This window comes from Furipterus horrens, unplaced genomic scaffold (assembly GCF_987537825.1).
Source record: "Furipterus horrens unplaced genomic scaffold, mFurHor1.1.pri manual_scaffold_1, whole genome shotgun sequence".
NCBI classification, from domain to species: domain Eukaryota; kingdom Metazoa; phylum Chordata; class Mammalia; order Chiroptera; family Furipteridae; genus Furipterus; species Furipterus horrens.
In genome coordinates, this window is record NW_028327171.1 from 117,223,321 (window position 1) to 117,242,175 (window position 18,855).

Below are 18,855 nucleotides of genomic sequence, written 5' to 3' on the forward strand. Positions count from 1 at the left end.
TGTGTATTGTGTTCAGTAGAAATGTCAAATTATTCAGGGTACCCTAGATTATGAAGTGTTTAAGGATATACCAAGATTGAGTTTTGGGTATTTGAAAATGGACATCATTAAATAGATAAATCATTTACTTGGTGTTCACATTGGTCATTTGAGATACCAGTAGATTTACTTATTGGTTGGCATTGAAGGACATTAGCAATCAGACTTTGTCTATGAATACTTGAATCAGAAAAGAAGGCAGATGATGGCTCATAGGGAAGTAAGCACATAAATGTGCTAGCTCCCTTGTACAATGGGGATGATGAAAAGTTCTGTGGATGGATAGTGGTGATAGATTGTTGAACAACCATGTGAATGCAATTAATGCCACTGAGGTATATATTTTAAAATTGTTAAAATGGTAAATTTTGTTATACATATTTTACCCTAATGGGAAAAGAAAAAAGTATTCAGAAAAATTTCTACTCCAGCAATCATTTATCCAAAAAAAAGGACAAGAGGCATAATTTTAGGTCACATACTACACATTCCTTTGTTTAAATTTCACAGAGAAATGTTAAAATAAATTATCTAAAAGCTGGATTCTTCTGTTACCCTTCTTATAACAATTAGCAATGGAATATTTGATGAATATGCTGCTGTAGAAAATCTATAGGCTTTAAAATAGGAAAACCTCAGACTTGAGTATCAGGCCGATTACTAACCAACTGGATAATTTAAAGAATTTTTCTCCCCCCAGTTTTTCTTTTCAGGCTTCAGAGTTTTGTTTTGTTTTGTTTTTTCCTTGCAAAATGGTAAGAATGGAAAGTGTTTAACACAGTGACTGGCCTCAGTTAGTGCTAACAGTTACCTCCAAAGAGCCTTGCCAGTTATCTCCCATAGCACAGTGATATAAACATTAGCAATATCAAAACTTCATCATATTACTTAATTTTGTAAAGCTTTTAGGTGTCACATCTTATAACTTGATAAAATTGACTTACTAAAAAAACTGGGGTGGGGTATTAAAGAATAATGTAGTATTTCCAAAAAATATATACAACATATAATGCAGAATTTTCATCAGAGTCAGATTTCACTTGAAATATTTGAGAAATTGAGAGTTTACTCTGAAAGACTTAGTAGAGTAACATATGTGGATATTTAAGTGACTTTCCTCAAGCTATGGCATGTGAGGAAGATTCTTCAAAATCACTGATTTCCCTGGACTTCCTTTTCTTTCTGCAGACATTCATGGGGAACACAAATGCTGACAGCGTGATGCACCACAAGTTACTGCATGCAGTGAGAGCCCGCTTTGTTCGCTTCGTGCCCCTGGAATGGAATCCGAGTGGAAAGATTGGCATGAGGGTTGAGGTGTATGGATGCTCCTACAGTAAGTACCCACATGGTCTGTCAACACTATCCACACAGTACCAGTTTATTTACATTGAGAATGGCAATCTCAATTGTTTTACGATTATTTATGAACTTTAATAACCTATAAAGTTTTGAAAATGTAAAATTCAAAACAGGAGGGAGAAAGAAAGGGAAAAAAAAGCTCTTCCATTTCAGAATGAAGGACTTTGGAGACAACAGACAATAATGGCTTAACAAAAATCAATTAATCAGTCAAGAACTTTTGAAGTTTGAGTTGCCATTTTTCCTTACAGTAAAATAGTAATTAATCTCAGTTATTTCCTAACAGGGAGTGAATATTATAAAGTTCCCCCCTCTCTCAGAGCCATCAAAGGAAGAAAAAAAAAAAACCAAAAAAAAAAAAACAACCCATCTCCCTGTTCACTTTTCTAGAAAAGTAGGAGAAGTAACATTCCCATCCAGTGTGAGCCATGGAATGCTTGTGTCCTGGAATTACGCTCGCCATTCTTTCCTCTGTGAGTTGTTTGTACTGAACACACAAGTAGCGTCCATTTTGTATATAAAGAAGATTGTAAACATGGATAGAGTTGGCAACCACTCTAAAATAAGGTAAAAATTATGCAAGAAATGTTTTCATCCTTATACTTTTCCCCCTTCAGTTTTTACATTTAAATCTAAAATTGCATAAAATAAATTTTCTTACTGCCTTAGCAGTGACATTTTCTGCTTGTATTCTATGATCCCTAATAAATAAACACATTTGATCACTACTTTAGCATAAATTAGTTCAATATATTTTTGGTTTTGTTTACAGGATTGCCTAATGGGTTACATGTTGTACTCTAATCCATGGTATGGTCAACTAATGCCTGCAGAATCATCTGAAGAACTTCTTAAAATGCATTTCCCTAACCCTGTCTTGTATATACTGGACTATGGTTTCTGGGGACAGAGATCCAGAAAGCTGAGTGTTAACAAACTCCCCAGGGAAGCTATAGACATACTGTTTACTAAAAACAAAGTCCTGCACAGAGGGGATTTACACGTGAAATTACTGTCTTTACCTTGACCAAGCCCTTTCAGGAAGAATATGTTTTACAGTAGATGTATGGACAAACCATCATACCAAGGAGGGACGGCCTTTCACTCCAGCCCTTACATCACAAAGCACAGACCATCTATAAGGCCAAATGCTTCCACTCCCAGCATCTCTGGGGCATCCAGATTCTCTGATTACCTCTTTTCTCTGTTTTAAAAATAAACTGTTTAAGTTATATTTATTATACAACATTGTATTAGTTGCATTAGTTTCAGGTATATAATATAGTAATTTGGTATTTTTAACCTTACAGTGTGATCACTATATTAATTCTAGTAATTGTCTGTGACCACACACACTTATCACAATATTATTGTCCATATTTCCCACCACCTTTTTCACCCACTGTCCCATCCATTTCATCCTTGATTCTATGCGTCTGATTTTGTTTTGTTTTGTTTGTTTATATTCCACATAATAATGAAATCTTATGGCATTTGTCTTTCTTTGTCTGACATCTTTCACTTAGTATAATACCCTCTAGGCCCATGCATGTTGCCACAAATGGCAAGATTTCATTCTTTTTATTGCTGTGTATGATTCCATTGTGAATTTAAGTTCTTAAACCATAAAACTTCTAAAAAACACATAGGTAGAAAAGTATTCGACAATAGTTTGAGTAATGTACTTTTGGATATATCCCCTCAAGCAAGGGAAACAAAAGATAAATAAAACTTCATCAAACTAAGTCACTCTGCATAGCCAAGGAAACCATCAACAAGACAAAAACACAACCTACAGAATGGAAGAATACATTTGCAACTTAAATATCATATAAGGGTTTGATACCCAAAATATATAAGGAGTATATCCAACTTATTAACAAAAATAAGTCAACAATCCAGTAAAAAAAATGGGCAGAGAATATGAAAAGACATTTTTCCAAAGGACACAAACAGATGGCCAATAGACATATAAAAAATGCTCAAAATCATTAATAATCAAGTTAATGCAAATCAAGACCACATGAGATACTACCTTGCATCAGTCAGGTAGTTATCATCAGTAAATCTACAAACAGGTGTTGGTGAGGATGTGGAGAAAGTAAATCCTTGTGCACTGTTGGTAGGAATACAAATTGGTGCAGCTTCTGTGGAAAAGAGTATGGAGGTTCCTCAAAAAACTAAAAAACAAACAAACTAACTAAACAAAAATATCTACCATGAGGCCAGCAATTATAATTTTGAGTATTTATCTTAAGAAAATGAGAACGCTAATTCAAAAACACATATGCACCCCTATGTTCATTGTAGCATTATTTATAATAGTCAATTTATGGAAGCAACCTAGGTGTTTATTGATAGACGGATGGATGAATGGATGATAAAGATGTGTATATATATAATCTTCTCCTGACTTCTACTAGGAGGTTAATTTCTAAGTACAGCATTAAGCTTTCATGCTGAATCAAAAGGTTATTTATATTATTATTTCAGCCATCTCTTTTGGTATAATAATTCCATATTTTTTGTTTTCACTCAGCCCAGTTAGTTGTCTCTGTTGTTGATGGCATTGTTCTTGCTGCAAGGAAGACTTATAGCATCAAGTTTAATAAAAGGCTTCAGAGTTAAATGAGATCTTCGAGAAGCATGTTTAATTTTTTCTGATGATGGATCGCTTTGAGAATTTGATGGCAGCAAGAGATCTTCTCTTAAGAAAAGTGTCTACAGTGGCATACAAAGTGTTTTACAATATTAGGATATTCATAGATTTGCTGAAGCCTAATTCTTTATCAAGCTAAATGCTTCTGATTTTCAAGTAGCTCAGTCCTATGTGGACTCCTCTTCAGGTGGGTTCCACATCTAGTAAGTACACATTCTAAGGGGATAAATTACCTTCAGGTAAATATCCTAGTGATGAGAAATTAACCATTTGCAGGAGCTGTTGGACAGAGAATGTCCTTCTCTGTGATAATCCTCCAGTTGTCTCTCTGTAATCTTTTATCACTAGTCCTGTGCTTTGATGCTTTTTCTCTTTAGAAAAAAAGAAAACATCTCAGTTTCTATCCAAAACCAACACCTCAGCATGTCCTCTCAACCCAAAGCTCCACTTCAACTTCATTTTATTCCTCTTTTGATCAAGTTATTTCTATAAACACAAAATTTTGCTATATAAGTTATCAAACAAACCAAGAACAACAAAAGCCCTGTGGCTCTATTAAGCAGCCCTCTTTCCTCCTTCTCTACCCTCCTCTTCACAGAATAGCTTCTCTCCAAACTTCGCATTTGTTAGTTTCCATCTGTTCTCCTCCTTTTATACTACAACTCATTTCGGTCACTCTCTAAACATGTTGTGATCAGCTTAATATGTCAAGTTGGCTAAGCAATAGTCCTCAGTTTTTAACCAAACATGAATCTAGGTATTACCTTGGTTCTGATTAACATCTACAATAATTTGACCTTAATTAAATGAAATTATGCTCCATACTCTGGATGGGGTTGATTTTGTCAGTGGAAGGGTTTAAAGATCAGAATCGAGGTTTTCCTGAGGAAGAAGAAATTCCACATGTGGACTGTAGCTGCCACTCCTGCCTAAGAGTTTCCAGTCTGCCTCATGTATACGGTACTCCTATCTCTTCCTCACAAATGCAGAATGCCCTATAGAAACTACTTCATTTAAGACCACCAGTGACCCCCAAGTAGCCAGCCCAATGGTCACTTCATTGTTTTCACTTTGCTCAATCCCTCAGTTATATTTGGTTCAATTACCCATTTCTACTTTTTAAACACCCAGCTTCCTTGTCTCTCTCTATTTAGTACTTCTACTTATTCACAGAGCTCAGTCTTAGGACCTCTACTTTCCATCTACCTTTACCCCCATGTCTAGCTGAGTTTACAGTGTTTCAAAATTTAAATATCATCCATATGCTGGTCAGTTCTACCTCTGTGGCTCCTGGCATAACCTCTGGAATTATATATGCATTGTGCTTCATATGTGTACACTTCAAAGTCTAATAAATATCTAAAGTTTAACATAGAAAAAACAGAAGTTGTCTCAACATCCTGCTCATTCACATTACCTCCATTTCAGTAACTGGCAGAACTGTTTATCCACCTGCTAAAGCAAAAACCCAGGACACAGCCCTGATTCCTTCTTTCTCGTAACTTCTACTCCTATGCAATCGATCTACAGTTCATGGTAGCTCCAAAACATATCCTAAATCCATGTACTTCTCTTGCCTTCCTAAGTAGAAGCCTCTATCAGTACTATTCATTTAGGTAGGAATTTAAACATATTCCTACTTAAAGTTCCTGCTTCATGACACAATCTCTCCAAACTCATTTTTACTGCAATAGCCAAGTGATCTTTATAAATAAAATCACATTATTTCCCCTACCTGCTTTACTTAAAATGGAAAGTCCTTATTGGCAAGTAATATTTCTTATTAAGTGTCCTCTGCTTACCTCTTTAACTTCCTTCTATTTTTCTCCATCCTTACAAACTTTCTTGTTATTTCTTAAACATACCAGGCTTTTTCTACCTCAGGGCTTTTGCATTTCTGTTCCAACTCTTTGCAGATAAAGTCTACAATTACAGTTTAAACAGCTTCTCCTCATGGGAAAACTGAAAGCAGGCTGGGAACTAAGGTATTTACTGTCTTTCAGTTTTCTGTAGGTATTATAGATTCCACCCCCAAGTGAAGGCTTTTGTTTTGTTTTGCTGTGTCTGTTCTTTCTTCAAACCTGGCTTACCAATTTTGGGCTTATAAATTTCTTTTTTAATCCTCTCCCTGAGAATATGTTCATTGATATGAGAAAGAGAGAGAGAGAGAGAGAGAGAGAGAGAGAGAGAGAGAGAGAGAGAGAGAGAGAGAGGCATCAATGTGAGAGAGAAACACTGATTGATCAGCTGCCTCTCATATGAGCCCTTACCTGGATCAAATATGCAAACTTCTACTGCATGGAGTGATGCCCCAAGCAACTGAACCACCCACTGAGTGAGGGCAGTGCCTGTAGATTTCTTTTGCAAGCACCTGCCTCTGGACCCCATGCCTTCTACTTCCCATGGGCTTCGGCATGCATGCCACTTGCCATGTTTTTCCCTCACCTAGCAGTTCAGGAACTGCTCTGATGGCCTCCCTGCTGCCACAACTCCTGAAAGTCAGTACCATTTCATTTCCTTCACAGCTCCTCAAAGCCCTGGGTAGAGTCTACTCTACTCATGGACCTGAACTCCACTCCCTTCCATCTTCTGCATCTCTCATATTCAAGTTTCACCAAGTACACAGACTGTGATTCTCTCCTGACTATGTTTTCATAACTGCTGCCACTTTTTTCCTGGAATACTCTTATTCTTGTTCATCAAGATGCCTCCTGATTTCCATTGACTACCCAGGGCAGCTATCACTTATTATTAAAGACTTTCTGGCTCCCACACCTAATCATGTGACCTCTTTTTAGGTTTTATGCTTCAATTCTATATCTTGCCTTGTTAAATTAAAATTTGCTGGTGTTATTGCCTACTCTTCAATCTGTTCTGTAAGGTAGGGATCTTGTACTGCCTCTCTGCTCCTTAGGCCAAGATCAGTGTCTGAAACTGCTGGACATTCCACTAAGATTTAATGTGTATTTAATTATTTGAACTCAGAGGTTAGCCATCCTAACTCATTTTTGGAATTTCTTGTTGTATTTAAAAAATGTAGAGTATTGTTTCTGATGGTAGCCTCCTTTAGCTTGTATATAAATATATATTTTTTAAATTTATTGTTTCTCTATTACAGTTGTCTCAGTTTCCCCCCACTGCTCCCTCCCCACACTGCCCAACCCTTCTCCCACAGTCAAGCCCCACCTCATTATCCATGTCCATGGGTCATTTATACTAGTTCCTTAACTAGACCCTTCCCTTCCGTACCTGCCTTGTCCCCTTCCCCATGCACCCCCCCCCCCAGTAACTGTTAGTCTGCTCCTTGTTTACATGCCTCTGGTTCAATTTTGCTCATTGGTTTGTGTTGTTCATTAGTTTCCTTTATTAAGTGATATCATATGGTATTTGTCTTTTGTTGCCTGGCTTATTCACTAAGCATAATTCTCTCTAGTTCCATCCATGGTAGGAGTTCCTTAAATTATGAATTCATTATAATCTTCCTTACACATGGTTTATTTTATATCTCACTATTTTTCATTGAATAATTGAAATTATCAGCGATCACAATTCTTAAATTGAAGGTGCTTAGAGCCTCCTATACCTATTCTGATATATTCTGTATTTAAACTTCTAGAAGTAAAGCATGTCCCTATTTTTACCTAAGTGTTTATATTTTTAAACCATATTTCTTGGAAGGCCTTCATTTTCTTTTATAAATGTCAGGATGTCTCTTCTCCTTATTGGGTACCTGCTGCTTTCATGTCACCATGACCATCTTTTTGCCATGGTCACAGTGAAGTTTAGAGCAAAAGACTCCTTTTTGTGTGTTCAGATATGAACAATAAGAACAAATCATTTGCTCTTGAAAAGATGAGTCTTCCATCAAACATTCTTGTCTTCTTTGACCTCCATCTTCTTATCGCCAACCGACAGTGCTAATCACTGTCCAAACTGCTATGTCAATTTTTAGTTATGACATATAGAGCATAGAGAAAAGTATCTAGCAAATCTGTGCTTAGTGAAAGCTAGTGCTAATGTAAGTGTATATCCATAGACAAAAACTCTATATTGCCACTACATGTATCTTTTGGAAGAATATGAACCATATCCTCCATTAAGCAAGGGCTCCTCTCAGATTCAGATCTGTGTATGCTGCTGTTTTCACTTCTGTTGTTATAGGCTCTGGGGTCTCAACTTTCTGCCACTTCCAGGTTCTCTCTTTATGTCCAAGAGTAGAATGAAATGTGTTCTCCCAATCCATTCTACAAAGATATAAGGTCTTATCCTATCATGATTATTACTGATAACTAATTCCTTAAAGTGAATAATTCCATGGTAAACCAAAAACATAATTTTAACCCTCTGAAAGATAATTATTTTAAACAAGTTATGCCTTTTTCCAGCTGTATGTCAAGTTCATTTTGGCTTTGACATATTGTCCATGCATAGATACCTGGCAGCCACAATTTCTACATTTCATTCTCATAAGAATAATGGAATATCTTTTTCATTACTATTTTCCTTCTGTGCCAACTTTGTTGTCTACCAGAGTATCTATTTTTTTAAAGTTTTGCATCAGTGATTTCTCCCTCTGATCAATTAATCAGTCTTTGGCTAAACATATTTATGCTGGAGAACCAATTGATTAAAGGATATGATTCTGCTCTATCACTGAGTTGATGATACAAAATGCACACTTAAAGATGACAATAGAGAATTGTGTGAAATAACTCATCTCTTATAGAGACAGCAAAAGAAAAATGATGAAATGAAGAGAATCATCTTGAGTTGTGATTAATGGCAACTCTTTTGTTGAGGAGAGAGCCAGCATCTTTCCTATTGGTGGAAACTTTCCCATCCTTAAATTAGCAATCACCATTAGAACTGCCACCACCATTATCATCAATATCTACTTTCTTACTGGCAATCTGTATGTGCAAGATGGTGCAATACACATTCTAAAACTCATAACAGTCTTTTACGATATGGATTACTGTTTGTATGTACCATAGAAAGGAAACTGAAAATAAATTTACAAAGGTAAAGAGACTTTTACATAAGTAATTTGCAACTTGAGGCAAATATTTCTTCTGAGCTCTAAAACTGTATTTTCATTTGTCTCCTTAATATCTCAACTTGAATATGTCATAAATAGCTCCAATTTGACATATCCTTAAGGGAACTCTTAATCAATGTATGCCCTCCAACTGTAATCTTTGTCTTCTTCTTGTGGTCTTCCTCATTTCAATAAATACTACCAGTTGCCTAAACCAGGCATAAAAATCTTTCTTGAAAATTTTTATTTCCCTTTCTTTACATAGTAAATCCACTAGCAAGTACTATCACTACTACTTCTAAAAATTGTCACAAATATACATCCATTTCTTTTTGTCTTCATAGCCACCAGCCTAGCTCAGTTATATCTTCTATCACCTGGATATTTTAACTCAGCAACCACTTGTACTCTTTTCTTTTAGTCCATTATCTTTACTGCAGTCAGCCGGATCATCATTAAATACAGAGTTGAGCCACTTCCTGCTAAAAAAATTTCAAAGTCTTGTGAATAAAGAAGAGGCCCAGTAGGATATATACAGAGGGAGAGAGAGAGAGAGAGAGAGAGAGAGAGAGAGAGAGAGAGAGAATGAGGGAAAGAGAGGGGTGGGGAAGATTAGATAGATGACAAATAGATATATTGATAGATAGATACACATCTAATTATGATTTACACATTTATTTCATTCTGAACTATCTGTCTTACCAGTTTATGAGCTCCATGAGCTCAAAGACCACACCTACTTAGATACCCAGTTCTCAGCTCAGAGAAAGGCCTATTTCAATTAATAGCAATTATATGTATTGAATGAACAACTGTGTCCCAAAATGGCACATCTAGTATGTTTTTGAGGCAGGATTTAAACCAAGTTCTGCATTGTTATATTCTTGGGCTTTCCATTGTGTGCCTGAAGGTATATATGGTGAAATTTTATTGGAGGGAAAACATCACATTTGACCTTCTAATGCCCATATTATTGTTTTATTCACAAGATCAAAGTGAGCAATCTACAGTTCCTGAACATATGCAGTCAATATGTCCAGGGACAAAGTTCAGCTATTGTCTAGACCAGGAGCTCCTGGGTTAATATATTTCTACTTGGTTATCCCTCCCCAGTATTCTCAAACTTAATTCTGCATGAGAGCACTTGGTGTATATCTTTAATACCTATGCTAACAGTATTCCAGCTCGACCATAAGCCATAAGCAAGGGCCCCATATAAGTAGTGTTGTTGTCCCTAGGATATTACTGTATGGAGCCAGAATTTAAAACTATTTTCTTAAAGTTTCTTAAAACTATTTTCTAACTCTGAGACTCCATTCTAAATCTAAATTGTGCACTTCCAGCCAAGATGGAGGCATAGACAGACATGCTGCATCTACCTCCACAACTAAGAAAGAATACAGCTACCTCAAAACTATAAGCAACCAGAAGTTTTGGAAAAATCAAACTGCATGAAAGTCCAGCAAAAAAAAGGTATAAAGAAGAAATACTCATCCAGACAGGTAGGAGGGGCAGAGCTGGGGCAGAGAGGATGCTGTGTAGTGGCAGCAGCAGCAGCTGTGGTAGTGGCAGGATGGCAGAAAAAGCAGTCACATGTTTTAAAGTCAGGAGGAACACCTGGGGAGCATTACCAGCTCCTCACCAAACCGAGCAGCTCACAGTCCCAGCACTGGAGAAAATCAAGCCTCATTGCTTCTGAATGTGCAGACCAGTGGGGGTCAGGGTGGGGGCAGAAACTGTTGGTCTTAGCAGATGCCACTTGTTTAAAGGACCCCAATGGACCTAGAATGTCTGCAGACTCACCCACTCTGGGAATGACAGCTGGGGCATCAGTTGGAGGGTCGCCAGTTTGGTGCAGAAGTGGGAGAGGTGCCTAGAAAAGGGGGGAGTGCTGGGCAGGTGGCATTGTACCTTCTTAGATCCCTCCTCTGCATACAGCACCACAACGTGGTGAAACAGGTTGCCCGTTACTGATGAATACCTAATAGGAGCGACAGCTCTGCCTGGGACACAGAAGCAAACAAACACAGGAGACTTCTGGCCAAGAGGGAGGCCTACACTGACACGCTCCATTTCCCTCCACAACTAAGAAGGAATACAACTACCGCAAAACCAGAAATAACCAGAAGTTCCAGAAAATAAATGGAAGTCCAACATATGAAGTTATAAAGAAGTAACGCTCATCTGGAAAGGTAGGAGGAGTGAAGCCAGGGAGGAGAGGTCAAGCTGTGCTGTCTGTGGCAGCAGCAGCGATGGCAGCAGGACAGTGGTAGCACAGACACCCATATTCAAGGGGAGGTGAGAAGCACCTGGGGAGCACCCTCAGCTGCAGACCAGACCTGTCAGCTTGAGATTCCAAATCGGGTAAGGCAGACCTCCATCACCTTGGACTGTGAGGCCCAGAGGGGGTGAGGATGGAAGAAGAGGCTCCCGGTCTCTCAGTGGAGAGTGAATGTCAGGAATCCATCTTGGACACCCACCCCCGCAGAAATCGCCACAGCGTGGTGAGAAGGGTTGCCCAGTTATGATGAGTCCACAGGGCTCCACCCCCTATAGTGTAGGATGTGTGACAGCCCTGCCCAAGAAGCAAAGGTAAACACAAAACGATCAGGATGGTTCATGTTAGAGATCCTGGTGATGCAGCTGACCAGACAAAAAATATCCAATCTAATGGACCAACAGATAGATATCTTTCTGAGGCTCAATTTAGAGCTTTGGTTATAAAAATGCTTACAGATCTAACAGCAGATCTTAAACAAGATGGAGAAGGATTGAAGGCTAGTCCTGCTGAAATGAACAAAAATACATATGAATCTAGTGGTGAGGGCAAAAAAACCAGGGATCAAATCAACAAATCGGAACATAGGGAAGGAACAAATTGTCAACCAGTGCAGAAAGAGGAAATGAGAAGTGAGGAAAATGAGGAGAGGCTCAGAAACTTATCAGAAAGCTATAAGTGGGCCAACATCTGAATCATAGGGTTGCTAGGAGGTGAAGAAGAAGAACTAGAAATTGAAAAATTGTGTGAAAAAATAGTGAGCAGAACTTCCCTAACTTGGGGAAGGAAATAGACTTACAGGTCCAGGAAGCACAGAGAGTTCCAATAAACCTGGACCCAGGGAGAACCACACCAAGACACATTATAATCAAAATGTCAAAAATTAAGCATAAAGAGAGAATCTTAAAAGCAGCAAGAGAGAAAAGAATTACATACAAAGGGGTCCCAATAATACTTTCAGCTGATTTCTCAAAAGAAACTCTGCAAGCAAGAAGGGACTGGCAGAAAATATTCAAAGTAATAAAAAGCAAAAACCTACAACCATAATTACTCTATCCAGCGAAGCTCTCATTCAGAATAGAAGGGCAGAGCAAATGCTTCCAGGACAAAGTAAAACTGAAGGAGTCCATTAGATCCAAACCACTGTTATATGATATGTTAAAGGGACTTGTTTAGGAGAAAGAGGATCAAAACTATGAACATTAAAATGAAAACTGTATCACAACAACCAACAACAGAAGTTAGGAAACCGATACAAAGGCAAACTAAGTAGGCAACGAGAGTGGGAAAAGAATGATAGGTATGGGGAACATTATGGGGGGAGGTCAGCAGGGAGGAGGAAGGGGAAAAAAGGAGGGAGATGGTATAGGAATTAAAAAGCATAGTAGGAGGGAGTGGAGTAGATAGGAAGATGTTGAGAAGAACTATATGCACAACCAATGGACATGGACTAAGAGGGTGGGACAACTGGAGGGAGGTATGTCACTGGGTGGAGAGAAACAAAAGGAAAAGAAATTGGGACAACTGTAACAGCATAATCAATAAATCATATTTAAAAAAAGAATAATATAGGAAAGAGTGAAGCCAAAGAACTTACATGTATGACCCATGGATATGAACTAAGGGGGGTGGGATTGCTGGAGGGAAGAGGGGTACTGGGCAAAGGGGAGCAGAGGGGAAGAAATTGGAACTACTGTAACATAATAAAATATACTTAAAAATCTAAATTGTTATTTTTTATACCTGTGATTGCTAATCTTAAGGATTTGTTGTTGTTGTTAATATATCTTATTGATTATATTAATACAATAGTTCCAATTTTCCCCTTTCCCCCCCCCACCCAGCACCGCCCCCATCCCCAGCAATCTCCCCCCAAGTCCTTGCCAATGGTTTGTACATAGAAGCTCTCCCGCTTCACCCTTTCATATATTCTTCTTCTTCTTTTTTCAGTGAAGAATTAAAGCACTTCTAAAGGTAATATACAATAATATTAAATACATGGGATCTGCACTCAAACCACCAGAGATACAAACCTATTTTTATTACTAAATACTTGTGTAATCTTCAAAAATCTTGGGTCCACTGTATCTATATATTTTCTATTGAAAAACAGGTATAATAGTGCTTATTTTATGTATGTGAATTGCTTGAAATAGTTCTTAATATGTGGTGACAAGCATTAAAAAACATTAGCTACTATTATCATTACCTTCATTTGATATTTAAGGTGGTTGCCAAACTTCTCCCTGTATTTGTCCTTATTCAAGACCCCATTCCATCTGTACCTCAAAGGAAGGAGGTAAATTTTGTTACACACAAAGTCCAGAGTGGTTCTGACACCTTAAAGAGGCCATCTGGAGACCTTAGGCTATGTGGACTTGTTTCTTGGGGCTTGTGTTTGACTTCCTTCAACGATGAAAAGCTAATTAATTTTTAAAGCATTGTATATTCTGATAAGGTTTAATAATTTATCAGGTTTTCCAATTTCATTTAAAAATACAGCCATTATATTACACCTCAGGTTGCCTCGTATCTAAGAAAAACAAACACTTTGTTCCTATTTTAGTTAAACAGTGCCAAATAGTGTCATCCAAAATTCATCAGCTTCTGACCTGAAGTGTTGAAGTCATATTCATCTCCCCAAAACATCTCTTTGCCATCCCAACTTCAGCTGCCCTCTCTGTGGTTGTTCTCATCAACTGTGGCCATTTATTACACATGGTGGAGCCACAAAGTTGCAGACTGCATCTTTGGCTTGCTAAAGACCATATGGCCTCATTACAGGAAACCTTAAAAGGCCAAGTGTGCACACACTAGATAAAAAGAGGGACCAGATGACAGCCATCAGAACTGGGTCTTGGAGACCCCAATGTGAGCTTTGAATCCTATTCCAGATATCATAGCATTTTATAGTTGGAAAAACAATAAAGATTATTCATTGTGATTACTTCATTTTATTGATGAGGAAATTGAGGCCCAGAAATGTATTTATATTGAGTTTGTCAAAAAATACAATCTGCCTACTATTCTTTCTCTTAGCTCATATAGAAATAGCTAAAAAACATGTCTTCTATGAAGAGACAAATAGCATATGCATGTGTAATGAAAACATTAAATAAATATTTTTGGCTGGTTAAGAATATGAAAATGTTTTCAGCAGGCTATCAATTCACTCAGAAGCCCCTGTCTACTAGGCTTTGGAGATACAGAAATAAATAAGATGACTCCTGCTCTTTAGGAATGCAAAGACTGTAAGTAGGTGTGAAAAGTAGACATAAATTCTTATAGTGGAGGTTGAGGAAACCAAGTCTCATATAGGCTAGCTGAGGAGGGGAATATTCATAGCTAATATTTTTTTTCTGGATGGATTAATGTGTGTAAATTATCGGACTATATGGCTCTGATTTTCATGAGCTACATGCTCATAGAGGTGATTTTAAAGAAAACATTAAAAGGGAAATGACCTAATAGTTAGACTAAACACTTTATGCAACAGTGGATTTCCACATAATGTCAAAGCCTTGTCTCCTACAGTTTGTTTTACACTTAATCTCTGTTGAAATGGTCATTGGAGAATGAAGATGGTGGTGGAGTAGGTAGCAGTGTTGTCTTCTTGCTCCCATCACAGAAAGACTTGGAGTACAAACATGGAGAGGAGTAAGTGAGTGTGGATTTCAGATAGCACAAACAGGGAAGGGAGTGTGGGAATAGCATGAAAGGGGAAAGAAAGCTCAGCCCATGCTCTCCAAGCAGAGTTTCTGGGCCTCCCAACCCAATGCCCCTGCCACACCGCACCCAAAAGAGGCAGCTGCTGACCAGCTCATTAGCCGGGATCTGCTTGGAAGCTTCCCCCTGCCAGAGGCACACCAACCAACAAAGTCCCAGAGGGAGTCAGTGAGAAGGTTTGGTTGAAACAGCTGGAGGCATGGGAAGACAGTGAACAGCCCAGACTGTGAGAAACTGTATGAACTGAGTCTAGAAGGGGACTCCCTTGGCTGGCAACGCTGGGCTGACAGCTCTTGCCCTCGGCACTCATATCAAGGCTCCACCAAACAAAAAAGCAGAACTGAGCCAGGGAGAAGGGCCCACACAGGAAAGCTGCAGCAGAAATGCAGACTTGGAAGGGACTTCAGGCAGCAAGTGGCATGTACAGTCACAAAAGCACTGACACAGGCAGGTGCTGCAGCTTGGAGGCAACACAGAGATGTTTTTGGAGCAGTGGAGACAAGACCAGAGGCTGGAAAAGGACTACTGGCATGTGTGCACTGGCCCACCAGCAGAACAGCGTTACTAGACAAGCTTGAGGAGGGCCCAGGGTGCCGCAACACTGGGCAAGGATGGGGGAAACTCAACTAAGTGTGGTTCACAGCAGAGCTGTCGCATTGCCACGAGTGAGAGAATAGCAACCCCAGAATCAAGCTAGATCCCCTCACAGCCAGCCAGCCAGAAAAGATTTGAAATCCATGGAGTTTTGACAGAGGGCGGATCCAAAAATAGAAGACAGCACCCAAAGCTGTACTGAGTCAAAACTCTTTCTTTAATCTGCTTCCTAATTTCTCTCCCTCCTATTCTTCTTTAATTTTTTTTGTGTGCATTTGTCTGTTTTGTTTATCCTCCCTCTCACACTAAACATATAGCATATAACTGCTATATAAACCTAATACTATACACTTCCACTTTTTCCTTCATTCTGCATTCTTACCTCCCTTTTTCAATTACAATGTAAATATTACTTTCTGTCTCACATAGCTTTGACTCTACTTGTTACTATTATTATTTTATAATCTTCTCTCTCAAAATCATCTTTCTTTCATTTAAAACAACTATTATCTGTTTCTCTTATTGTATAATAGTCTTAATCTTTACGTTTATATGAATACTGGCTCCTTTGGTGCTGACAGTGTGATTGTGGGTGGGGAATATTTAAGAGGGTATGGGTTTCTTGCCTGGGTTGTGTGTTTATGAGTTAACAGAACTTCCACAAAAGAACTCAAGACATGGTGAGCAGACTGACTCTCAATCAACCAGCTAGAGGAAAGAATCCACCAAAGAGTAACTGAAATACAACCAAACAGCTTAAACAAACAGCATAAAGGGCACCCCCAAGAGCATCAGGCTGAGGAGATCAAAGAGACTGCACCACTGAATCCCCCAAGTCTCCTATACAGAATCTCATACCACTAAAGCGGGAGATCAAAGCAGACAAATACAAGAAACAAAAACAAACAAGAAGTATACAACATGGGGGGGGACACAGAAACAACTTCCCAATGAAAGTAAAAGAGGAATCCCCAGAAAGAGAGATAGATGAAACAAACATAAGCTAACTATCAGACATGGAATTCAAAAAAACATTATAAGGAAACTCAATGAACTTGATAAACTCAAAGAAAACTACAATGAATTCCAGAAGAATTAGAAAGAACTCCAGGGAAGCTACAAGGAACTTACAGAGAGCTACACCAGCATAAAAAAAAATGACATAGAAACTATCAAGAAGAACCAGGAAGAAATGAAGAATACAAATTCTGAACTGAAGAACATAGTAGAATCAATCAAAAGTAGGCTAAATGAAGCAGAGGATCAGATCAGTGAGTTAGAGAACAATGGAGAAAAAAATTCCCAGACAACACAACAGAATGAAAAAAGACTGAAAAAGAATGAAGAGGGTATAAGAGAACTTCTGGACACCATGAAACAAAAAAATATTCGAATCATAGGAGTACAAGAAGGTGAAGAAGAGGAGCATGGAATAGAAAACCTGATTGAAAAAGTAATGACAGAAAACTTTCCTAACTTGATGAGAGAAAAAGTCATGCAAGTCCAGGAAGCACAGAGGGTCCAAATGAAGATGAACCCAAAGAGGCCTACTCCAAGGCACATCATAATTAAAACGGCAACATTCAAAGACAAAGCAAATCCTAAAAACAGCAAGAGGAAAACAGCAAATAACATACAAGGAAGCTCCAATACGGCTATCAACTGATTTCTCAAAAGAAATACTACAAGCCAGAAGAAAATGGCAAAAATTATTCCAAGCAATGAAAAACAAAAGACTACAACCAAGAGTACTCTGCCAAGCAAGGCTTTTTCAAAATGGAAAATGAAATAATAAATTTTCCAGACAAAAGAAGACTAAAAGAATACATCTCAACCAAACCAGTATTGCAAGATATGATAAAGGGAATGCTTTAAGAAAAAGAAAGAAAAAAAGAGAGGGAGAGGAACACAGGTACAAAGGGAAATGAATAAATCATCGTCATTGTCGGCAGCCATCTGTCTCGAGAGACGATGGTGTAGCTTCTTAAGAGTCTATCTGCACCGCCGAGAATGGCTGTGCAGTCCAACTCAGGAGTGACACGGTATCTGTCTCCTCCCGTGTTGAATCGACATCTTGCGATGACGCTGGAGTGTCCTCTCCAGTGAAGCTGAAGCTACAGAGCCTGGGCAGGGTAATATGGAGGGTCTGCTGTTGCCCATGCAGCAGACCCCCCCTCTCTTCGCAGCTGAAGGATCCAAGGGAAAGACGGAGTCAATACAGCTTGGCTTCAGGTGCGCCGCAGTAGTTGCCGGTGTTGACTACAACGTCAAACCGCCTTAGGGACTCCGGCTCCGGATTTTCTGTTGGCGTTTACTCCCTTAGCCTTTCCCCTGAAGAGGTATGCCGCAAGGCAGCGGAGGTTTTTTGGAATCAGAGTTTTCCTTCTCTGATGTGCCCTGACTGGAAGATCGAACCAGCGACACTTAGCTCATAGGCCGACGCTCAATCCACTGAGCCAAACCAGCCAGGGTGTAAATGAATAAATACCTGTCAATAATAACCTTAAATGTAAATGGGTTAAATGCTACAATCAGAACACATAGGGTAGCAGAATGGATACAAAAGCATAACCTACATATATGCTGTCTACAAGAGACACACCTCAAAACAAAAGATTTACACAGACTGAAAGAGAAAGGATGGAAAAAATTATTTCAAGCAAATGGACATGAAAAAAAAAGCTGGGGTTGCAATAGTTATATCAGACAAAACAGATTTCACAGCAAAAGCCATAAAAAGAGACAAAGAAGGGCATTTCATAATACTTAAGGGAAAAATCCATCAACAAGATATAACCCTGGTACACATATATGCACCCAACATAGCAGCACCCACATATGTAAGGAAAATACTAGAAGACTAAAAGAAGGATATCAATAGCAAGACACTCGGTGTAGGAGACTTTAACACTCCATTATTAACAATAGACAAATCTACAAAACAAAGAAACACTAAAAAACTACTGTACATAATAAGTGAATTTGGCAAAATAACAGGGTACAAATTCAATATACAGAAATCAAAGGCATTTCTGTACACCAAAAATAAAATATCAGAAATGGAAACTAAAAAGAAAAAATTCCCGTTTATTATAGCAACAAGAAAAATAAAATACCTAGGAATAAACATAACCAAAGAGATAAAAGACCTGTACACTG

The 18,855-nt window shown here is 38.4% G+C and overlaps 1 protein-coding gene across 1 annotated transcript in view; it reads left to right on the forward strand.

The window, feature by feature from the left end:
* Positions 1-18,855, forward strand: part of CNTNAP5 (contactin associated protein family member 5) — a 1,232,224-nt gene that overhangs the window by 538,228 nt on the left and 675,141 nt on the right. Inside the window, exon 4 of the mRNA XM_090279100.1 lies at positions 1,228-1,375. Coding sequence (XP_090135226.1) covers positions 1,228-1,375 — 148 coding nt within the window. The remainder of the gene's footprint in view (positions 1-1,227; positions 1,376-18,855) is intronic.